General features: G+C 47.6%; 1 protein-coding gene across 1 annotated transcript in view; it reads left to right on the top strand.

Annotated features, from left to right (window-relative positions):
• Window positions 1-2698: 2698 nt before the first annotated feature.
• espn (espin) overlaps window positions 2699-10102 on the top strand; it is a 199024-nt gene continuing 191620 nt past the window's right edge. Inside the window, 1 exon segment of the mRNA XM_072477998.1 lies at window positions 2699-3192. Coding sequence (XP_072334099.1) covers window positions 2860-3192 — 333 coding nt within the window. The 5' untranslated portion in view covers window positions 2699-2859.

Raw genomic sequence — 10102 nt, 5'->3', positions numbered from 1 at the left:
GATATTGGCGGCCCAGTAGTATTCACTTAGGCTCGGTAGTGCCAGCCCCCCCTATCCCTGCTACGCTGCAAGAACCCCCTCCTCACTCTCGGGGTCTTCCCAGCCCACACAAAACTCATGACACTTTTCTCAATTCTCTTGAAAAAAGCCTTTGTGACCATCACCGGAAGGCACTTAAATACAAAGAGGAATCTCGGGAGGACTACCATTTTAACCGCCTGCACCCTACCCACCAGTGACAGGGGCACCATGTCCCATCTCTTAAAATCCTCCTCCATCTGTTCCACCAATCTTGTTAAATTAAGCCTATGTAAGGTTCCCCAACTCCTGGCTATCTGAATCCCTAAGTACCGGAAATCTCTTGTCACCTTCCTCAGCGGTAAGTCATCTATTCCCCTGCTCTGCTCCCCCAGATGCACCACAAACAGCTCACTCTTACCCATATTCAATTTGTACCCCGAAAATTCCCCAAACTCCCTGAGTGTCTGCATTATCTCAGGTATCCCCTCCACTGGGTCCGCAACATAGAGCAATAAATCATCTGCATACAAGGATACCCGGTGTTCTTCTCCTCCCCTGAGCACTCCCCTCCACTTCCTGGAGCCCCTCAGTGCTATGGCCAAGGGCTCAATCGCCAATGCAAACAGTAACGGAGACAGGGGACACCCCTGCCTCGTCCCTCTATGAAGACGGAAGTAATCCGACCTCTGTCTGTTCGTGACCACGCTCGCCACCGGGGCCCTATACAGCAGCTGTACCCATCCGATATACCCTTCTCCAAAACCAAATCTCCTCAGCACCTCCCACAGATAATCCCACTCCACTCTGTCAAATGCTTTCTCGGCGTCCATCGCCACCACTATCTCCGCCTCCCCCTCTGGTGGGGGCATCATCATTACCCCTAGCAACCTCTGTATGTTCGTGTTCAGCTGTCTCCCCTTAACGAACCCAGTTTGATCCTCGTGGACCACCCCGGGGACACAGTCCTCTATCCTCGTCGCCATCACCTTGGCCAAGAGCTTAGCATCTACATTTAAAAGGGAAATGGGCCTGTAGGACCCACACTGCAGCGGGTCTTTTTCCTTCTTCAAAAGGAGTGATATCATTGCCTCCGACATAGTCGGGGGCAGCTGCCCCCTTTCCCTAGCCTCATTAAAGGTTCTCGTCAGAAGCGGGGCCAGTAAGTCCATACACTTCCTATAAAATTCCACTGGGAATCCATCCGGTCCCGGGGCCTTCCCCGCCTGCATGCTCCCAATCCCTTTTACCACCTCCTCCATCTCAATCTGTGCTCCCAGTCCCGCCCTCTCCTGCTCCTCCACCTTAGGGAATTCCAGCTGATCCAAGAAACACATCATTCCCTCCTGCCCTTCTGGGGGTTGAGCCTTATATAACCTCTCATAAAATGCCTTGAACTCTCTCCGCTCCCCGTTCCATCTCTCCCTCCTCATCTCTCACCCCACCTATCTCCCTCGCTGCTCCCCTCTTCCTCAATTGGTGGGCCAGTAGCTAGAGCCACTTTCTTAAATACTCTGGGATGTTGATTATCAGACCCTGGATATTTATCAGCCTTTATTCTCATCAATTTCCCCGACATCATTTTGCTACTAATATTGAATAGTTCTTCCTTCTCACTAAACCCTGTGTTCCCTGGTGCCGAGGTCCCAGGTTCGATCCCAGCCCCGGGTCATTGTCCGTGTGGAGTTTTCACATTCTCCCCGTATCTGCATGGGTCTCGCCCCCACAACCCAAAAGATGTGCAGGGTAGGTGAAATAGCCACGTTAAATTGCCCCTTAATTGGAAAATTAATTGGGTACTCTAAAAAACCTGTGTTCCCCAACATTTCTGGTCTGTTATTTGCGTCCTCATTTGTGAAGACAGAACCAAAGTATGTATTAGGTTGGTCAGCCATTTCTTTGTTCCCCATTCTAAATCCCCCTGTTTCTGACTGGAAGTGATCGATATTTGTCTTCACCAATCCTGTTCTCTTTGCGTACCTGTAGAAACTTTTACAATCAGTTTTTATGTTCCCTGTAAGCTCAGTCTGGTACTCTATTTTCCCTTTCTTGATCAATTCCTTACTCCTCCTTTGCTGAATTTTCTGCTCCCAATCCGCAGACTTGTTTTAAAAAAAAAATCTTCATTGTCACAAGGGGGGCTTACATTTTCACTGCGATGAAGTTACTGTGAAGATCCCCTAGTTGCCACATTCCGGCGCCTGTTCGGGTAGAATTCAGAATGTTCAATTCACCTAACAGCATGTCTTTCCGGACTCGGTAGAGGAAACCGGTGCACCCGGAGAAAACCCACGCAGATGTGGGGAGAACATGCAGACTCCACAGAGACAGTGACCCAAGCCGGGAATCGAACCTGGGACCCTGGCGCTGTGAAGCAACAGTGCTAACCACTGTGCTACTGTACTGCCAGCAGCAGGATGCGAAGTTTAAAATTGACTGTCGAAAAAAAATCCCTTGCTGGTCCCATGGTACATTTTCCCTGAAGGAGCCGGTGATGAATTTACAAGGGAGTTGGATGTTCTTTTAAGCACCATTGAACTATGGGTGTTGCAGTCAAAATGAGAATTGCGAAAGGGCAGTTCAGTAAAACCAAGCACAGTGAGGAAGCCCTCTTTCCTGCCCCCTCCTCACTGTTAACTTCAGCCAGGTAATGCTGGGGAGGAGCACCGCCTCTTCCCATTTGCCTCCTGGCTGATCCGGTACCGCCTCTTTCATAGATTATTCAAATCTCCTGTAATTAAATATTCAGCATGGTACAGCCCAGAGGGATTTGCAAGGGAGCAGACGCCAGGGTAAAATGGTCACGCGTAAGAAAGTGAAAGATGGCAAGAAAAGCAGGGAATGAATGATTCGAGATCTGAGGACCACAACACTGAGACAATGGTGTTGGACCGCTCTCTGCTCGCTGCCAAGAGCGGCGACCTGCAGACGCTGCAGGAGTTACACAAACAGGGTTTGATCCACCACAAAGTGACCGACCATCTGGGAGCTTCTCCCGTCCATCACGCCGCTCGCTCCGGGAAACTCAACGCTCTGAAATTCCTGGTGGAAGAAGCGAAACTTCCCGGGAACAGGAAAGCCAAGAATGGGGCAACTCCGGCGCACGATGCGGCGGCCACCGGCAACTTGGTCTGTTTACAGTGGCTGCTCAACTCAGCGGACTGCCAGCTACAGGTAAGGGGGCACTGGGATAGGGGACACTGGGGTGGAATAGGGGGCACTGGGGCTGGGAGAGGGGGCTCAGTCAGGGGGCACTGGGGCTGGAACAGGGGCTACTGGGGCTGGGACAGGGGGCACTAGGGCTGGGATAGGGAGCAGTGGGGCAGGAACAGGGGACAATGGGGCAGGAATAGAGCACACTGGGCAGGAATGGAGGCAGTGGGGCAGAACAGGGGGCACTGGTGCTGGAACAGGGGGCACTGGGGCAGAATAGGGGCACTAGGGCTGGAGCTGAGGGCAACGAGGCTGGAGTTGGGGACAGGAGCTGGAGGCAATGGGGCATTGAGGTAAGAGCTGGGGAAATGGACCAGGAACTAGGGGAGGAGCTTGGGACTGGCAAAGGTGGTGCTGAGGGTTGAATGCGATTGCTAAGATATGGCTCACTGGAAGGGGAAAACTCATTCAAACCTTTCCAGTAAGTCTCTGATCGTAGGAGTAAGCGCTAAGTGACAACGATGGTTTGATTGATGGGAATAACTCCCTGCACAGTTCTGTTTCCCAATGGTCACAATCATGCTGGTTAGAATTCGAGTAACAGTACAATCATATGTTGGGTAAAGGTGAATTGTGCCAATGAAACTCAAACTCTGAGATGGATGCAAAGATTGGAATGTGCTTCAAACTAATTTTAACTGTGTCATGAATCATTTTTGCAATGTATAACCAGTGGAGCCTATGTGAACTTCAGAAGAGTTAGGAACATTACAGTGTGGGTGATTAATCCCTCACTTTAATCTCCCATTAATCTCATTTCAATAGAATAGTGTTTGTCTTATAAAGTGCAAAACAAATACATTTTGCCTTTGATAAGATAGAGTCTGGTCCTATAGGATGTGAGCTCCAACTCTGCAATGGAATATGGGAGAGCTGAATAACAGCTCCCATTTATTCTTCATACAATCTGCTGTTTTCCAGTATTTTTGTCGCTTTCATTTAGTTGATCTTTGCACAATTTTCTCCCATGCTTCATTTTTCCACGTGTAATTCCCTCTTGGATTCAATTTACCTCTGTGATTCCTTTCTCTGTCCTGTTAATCTCCATTTAATCATTCTGAATTTTATTTGTCTCCTTGTGGCTCCTTCTGCTCCCCTTATAAATGTTTCCTCATGGCGCCGAGGTCCCAGGTTCGATCCTGCCTCTGGGTCACTGTCCGTGTGAGGTTTGCACATTCTCCCCGTGTTTGTGTGGGTTTCGCCCCCACAACCCAAAAAGGATATGCAGGATAGGTGGATTGGCCATGCTAAATTCCCCCTTAATTGGAAAAAAGAGTGCATTGGATACTCTAAATTAAAACAAATAAAATAAATGTTTCCTCCTGCCTATGTGACGACAACCAGCTTTCCATGATTCTGTGTGCAGTTTTCTTTAGCCAATGAATGATCTCCTTCATCCTCTCCTACCTGTTCCTTGATTTATGCAGCTCCATCCTTCAATCTTTCTTCCTACCCCTCTTCGTTTCTCTATGTGATTCTCTCCTGCTTTTCCATGTTCTCTTTGAACCTCCCTCTTGCCTTTCTGCTCTAACTTCCTCCTCCTTCGCTTATTTATTCTGTAACTGCCTTCTATAACTAAGAGGATAAAGGGGACTCATTGAATAGAAAGATTAAAAAATGTATATTTAGTACAAGAATATGGACTGATTATAAATTAGACAGAATAACAGTTTTCACAGGACAGTAACAGACCACTCAGCCCATCTGGTCCATGCTGGGGTTCATGCTCCTCTCACTTTATTTCATTTAACCCTATCAATGTGGCCTGTGTTTCTCTCTCTTAAGCAGCTGATTCAGATTCCTCTTAAATGTATCTTTGCTATTCACCTCAACTCTACCGTGGTAGTAACTGCTCTCTGGGTAACCCTAACCCTAATCCAAACATATTCTCGAAACCTAACCTATCAAACTCTTCATAATTTTAAAGACCTCAATCAGGTCAGATGTCACCCTTCCCTTTCCTGGAGAGAAAACACACACAACCTCTGAGCTCTGGTATAATTTCTGGAAGCCCTTTCTGCATGTTCTCCAATGACTCCATATCTTCTTTTGTAATATGGAGACGAGACTTATGCAAAGCATTCTGCAGTTGAGGTCTGAAACATGTTGCCGTGTCAATGTATAGGGCCCTTTCCTCTGCATTTGGCCTTTTGGCTAAGATCAAGTGTCAGTTCGAGCCTAAGATGAGTTTCAATGCCGTTTCTTGTCAGTTTGGATCTTGTTTGTCTCTTTTGTGAAGACCATGAATTGGATTCAATTTGAATTGTTTTTTGGAGCAGGCAATGGGATGGATTATGGGCTGGCCCTGTCCATTCTGCGGACTGGCTTTGTAACTTGAAGAGTTTTTTTTTTAAACAGGCTTGCACGTGCTTGATGTTAAGAGATTTAAATCGGAACTCTATTTCCCAGCAACCCATTCCACCTTGACGATGAGCTATCTGCTCATCTATGAATGAGATTTACCGCAGAATTTAGAGTTTTACACATGCTTGCCCCATTTCCATAGGCACAAGGACAAGTGGAAGTTACTGCTGCTGGGTTATGTCAATACACTTCGGGCGTGAAATTTCGTCCCGGCCTCATGATAGCGCTGCCGGCCTGTGTGCCATTTCCCCGGCCCCATTCTGTCACTGGGCAGGTTGGGTGTGGGGTGGTGGCCTACGAGAGGCAGGTAGCCAATTTGATTGTGAAATACCACAAGCCCAAATAAAGGAGGCTGACTGGGATACTCCAACACAGCCTCTCGGTTCCGTGGGAGGCAGGGACCAGCTTAGCTGTCTCAAGGCAGCCTCCTAGCACCAGACAGGCGGCAGCCGGGCAAGTGTTCCAGGCAGGCCTCAGGCCTCCATGTTTGTTTGTGCACGTCACTCCGGAGAAGGGTTCCCCACCCAACCCAGTGGCCCTGCTCCAAAGCTCATGTTTTAAATTTAAGCTCTTAAAAAGTTGGAGGGTCCCTCCATTGTGAAGAGCCCTCGGCCCTAATTACCATCTAGGTACCATCGAGGGGCAGCACGGTAGCATGGTGGTTAGCACAATTGCTTCACAGCTCCAGGGTCCCAGGTTTGATTCCCGGCTTGGTTCACTGTCTGTGCGGAGTCTGCACGTTCTCCCCGTGTGTGCGTGGGTTTCCTCCGGGTGCTCCGGTTTCCTCCCACAGTCCAAAGATGTGCAGGTTAGGTGGATTGGCCATGCTAAATTGCCCTTAGTGTTCAAAATTGCCCTTAGTGTTGGGTGGGGTTACTGGGTTATGGGGATAAGGTGGAGATGTGGGCTTGGGTAGGTGCTCTTTCAAAGAGCCGGTGCAGACTCGATGGGTCGAATGGCCTCCTTCTGCACTGTAAAGTTTATGAAAATTCTATGAAATTTCAATCTGTTTTCCAGCTGCCAGGCCTCTTGTTGGCTCTCCAGATTCAAGAGCCTTAACTAGACTGCGAGCCTGTCCTTTGGCCATTAATTGGCCACCACAGGGAAAATCACGACCACTGTTCCCCACACAGTGCAGTTTCTGACCCACATTTGAACCTCACAGACGGCTTCAGAAGCACGCAGGAAAAATCCAGCCTTGAGTATGCTTGTACCAAATTCCTCTCTGTGCTGTTCTGAAAGAAGCATTAACTCCTTCAAAATAGGTTTAGTTGTGGAAACAAAAATAAAAGGCAATTCGGAATCACTCAAGATGCGTGAGTTTAAACATCGGTCTTTTATGCCTAGGGTATTGGATCAGGTCCAGGCTGTTTTCATGGAATGAAAATTTCCTTCATTCAGTGGCTGTAGGGATCACAGGGGAAAGGAATTTGGAGCAATTTTAACCCATGCTTTTTCAGGGTTGGGCCCAATGCACAAATCTGAATCGATCAAGCGTTAAGTTGGCAACTGCCTTTGATTATGTTCAGTGGATGGCTGGTATGGGAAATAGATGTTTGACATTGGAACTGGATGGGGTGGTGATCTGAAATTGGGAAAGAACATGACAGGCACTCTGGAACTCACTTTAACAAAAAAGCTGTGGGGGGGGGGGGGGGGGTGGTGAGCGGGGGTGGTTTTTCAATTGAAAATGCCAACATTGGCATTGATTAATATTTATTAGATAAGTGCATTGAGGGAACGTGGAACCATGGTGGGTTGACAGTAAGATACTGGTCAGCTCTTGATCTATAATTAAATGGCAGCAGGACGAGCATGAGGGGGTGAGTGACTTCCTCCTGGTCCTCTTTCCTAACAAGCTTTATTTTGCACCAAGCCTGATCTGGGAATGCTCGATTCTGACATTGCGTGACCCCAAAGGGAAAGCATTCTGTTTCACAATAGCCACATTCTCAAACATCGCCCCCCCCCCTCTCCCCCACTAAACTGGCTCAGGCCAATAGCCAATTTAATTGTCAAACAGCAATTTCCCAGAAAGCACAATGTGATAATTACCAGATAACTGATTTTGATTGGTGGACAGAAAAATGTTGACCTGAACACTGGGGATAACTCCTCTACTTTTCTTAAAAATACTGCCATGGGATCTTTCACATCCGCCTTAGAGGGAAGACAGGGCCTTTGTTTAACATCTCACCTGACAGTGCCGTTTTACCTCAATATTGGCGGTGGGAGTGTTGTCCTCAAATGGAAGCTCAGATTTCTGGAGGGGGGGGGGCCTAAACCAATACCTTTAGTCTCAGAGGTGAGAGTGCCACTTATTGAGCTACGGCTGACAGGATTATTTTGCGGAGTATATTTATTGACAGTTAAATCTGTGCTTGTGATTTTAGCCAAGTCATAAAGCACTTTAATGCATGCAAAAATCCGTGCAAGATCACTGCTGTAATTTTACCATTCTGAGCTATCTTCAGAGATAGTCCACTACAAGCCAGTCTTTCTTCACTGTCTTCATGGACTAAGGGTTAAGCCAGTCTGCAGGCCTATCCAAAATGGCCACATAGCACCAAATCCTATCCCTGTCTAGTGGCTGGTTGGAAGAGACCAGTCGGAGGCCTCGATTTCTTGTGCTTTTGTTTTCTATTAACAAAAGGATTTGATCATTTATACACCGGTGAAAGGGCAGCACGGTGGTGCAATGGTTAGCACTGGGACTATGACGCTGAGGACCCAGGTTCGAATCCCGGCCCTCGGTCACTGTCCGTGTGGAGTTTGCACATTCTTCCTGTGCCTGCGTGGGTTTCACCCCCACAACCCAAAGATGTGCAGGGTAGGTGGATTGGCCTCGCTAAATTGCCCCTTAAATGGAAAAAAATAATATATACATAATTATTGTGTACTCTAAATTTATATTTTAAAAAATAATGCACCAATGATGCTACCCTTGCTGTTGAAGGTGACCTGCAATGTGATAAAGAGGACATCATTGTATGACACAGGAAGGCTAATGACACAGTTGTAAAATGTGTAATGACACAGTTGTAAAATGTGTTGGACTGAGTGTAATTTGATGTCCCCGTTGAGCAGGCTCGATGGGCTGAATGGTCTCCTCCTGTTCCCATTTTAATCAACTAAATGCAGCTAGTGAAAGCATCAGTAGTGATTGCTTACCTGTTGTGCCTGGAACACTTGTGATTTCATAACATATTTTGCAATTGAAATCCCAATGGGATCTTATGACTTAGCTGGATTAGAAGCACTGCGGCCTAAACATAAAACACATAGTGAGCCTCTTTATAACTCATCGCCTGGCTCCAAAATATAATTTCAGAGAACACTTTACTTGCACCTGGAAAAAAAGATCAAGGGAGTGCGGCCCTGTTTCTGATGGCATAATTCAAATAAGCTGGCATAATTCAAATAAGCTATCTTACAAATATAAATGCAAGTCTTTATTTTCTTATGATGTCCCAGTCTCCTGTCAGCAGCTTTGTAATGACTGGAATACTGTAACAGTACAGGGTCTATGAAACAACACATTTAGAAACAGACGCTCCTACAACAGCTCCTTTCAAACCCACGACCACGACCATCTAGAAGGACAAGGACGGCAGCTACCTGGGAATACCACTACCTGGAAGTTCCCTTCCAAGTCACTCACCATCCTGACTTGGAAATATATTGCTGTTCCTTCACTGTTGCTGGGTCAGAATCCTGGAATTACCTGCTGAACAGCACCGTAGGTGTATCCACACCACAGGGACTGCAGCGGTTCAAGAAGGCAGCTCACCACCATCATCTCAAGGGCAATTAGGAATGGGCAATACATGCTGGCCTAACCTGCAAAGCCCGCATCCCATGAATTAAGTTTTTTAAAGTTGCTACAACCGGTAAGAATGGTGCAGCAGTCTCGATGGATGAATGGGCTATTCCTGACCCAGGGGCAGGATGGAAGTCTCCTCCAATGGGAGTGCATACCTGTGAATTATGGGAGATTTTATTCAATAAATGGAAATCATGGTCAAGAGTGCCCTCAGTCAGGGCAGCACGGTGGCACAGTGGTTAGCACATCGGTCTCACGGCGCCGAGGTCCCAGGTTCGATCCCGACTCTGGGTCACTGTCCGTGTGGAGTTTGCACATTCTCCCCGTGTTTGTGTGGGTTTCGCCCCCACATCCCCAAAAATGTGCAAGCTATGTGGATTGGCCGCGCTAAATTGTCCCTTAATTGGAAAAAATGAATTGGGTTCTCTAAATTTTTAAAATAAAGAGTGCCCTCAGTCCGTTGGCACAAGCTCGCGGTGGGCTCCCCCTACTGGGAGTGCAAATTGACAACATCAGCCCTGGTATCTGTACCTTCTGTGCCTATTGATGGCACGGTAGCACTATGGTTAGCACTGTTGCTTCATATCGCCAGGGTCTCAGGTTCGATTACCGGCTTGGGTCACTCTCTGTACGGAGTCCGCACGTTCTCTCTGTGTCTGCGTGGGTTTCCTCCGGGTGCTCCGG

Source organism: Scyliorhinus torazame, chromosome 16 (assembly GCF_047496885.1).
Source record: "Scyliorhinus torazame isolate Kashiwa2021f chromosome 16, sScyTor2.1, whole genome shotgun sequence".
In the NCBI taxonomy this organism is placed as follows: domain Eukaryota; kingdom Metazoa; phylum Chordata; class Chondrichthyes; order Carcharhiniformes; family Scyliorhinidae; genus Scyliorhinus; species Scyliorhinus torazame.
The sequence above is the reverse complement of the archived record's forward strand: the minus strand, read 5'-3'. Positions and strand labels throughout refer to the sequence as shown.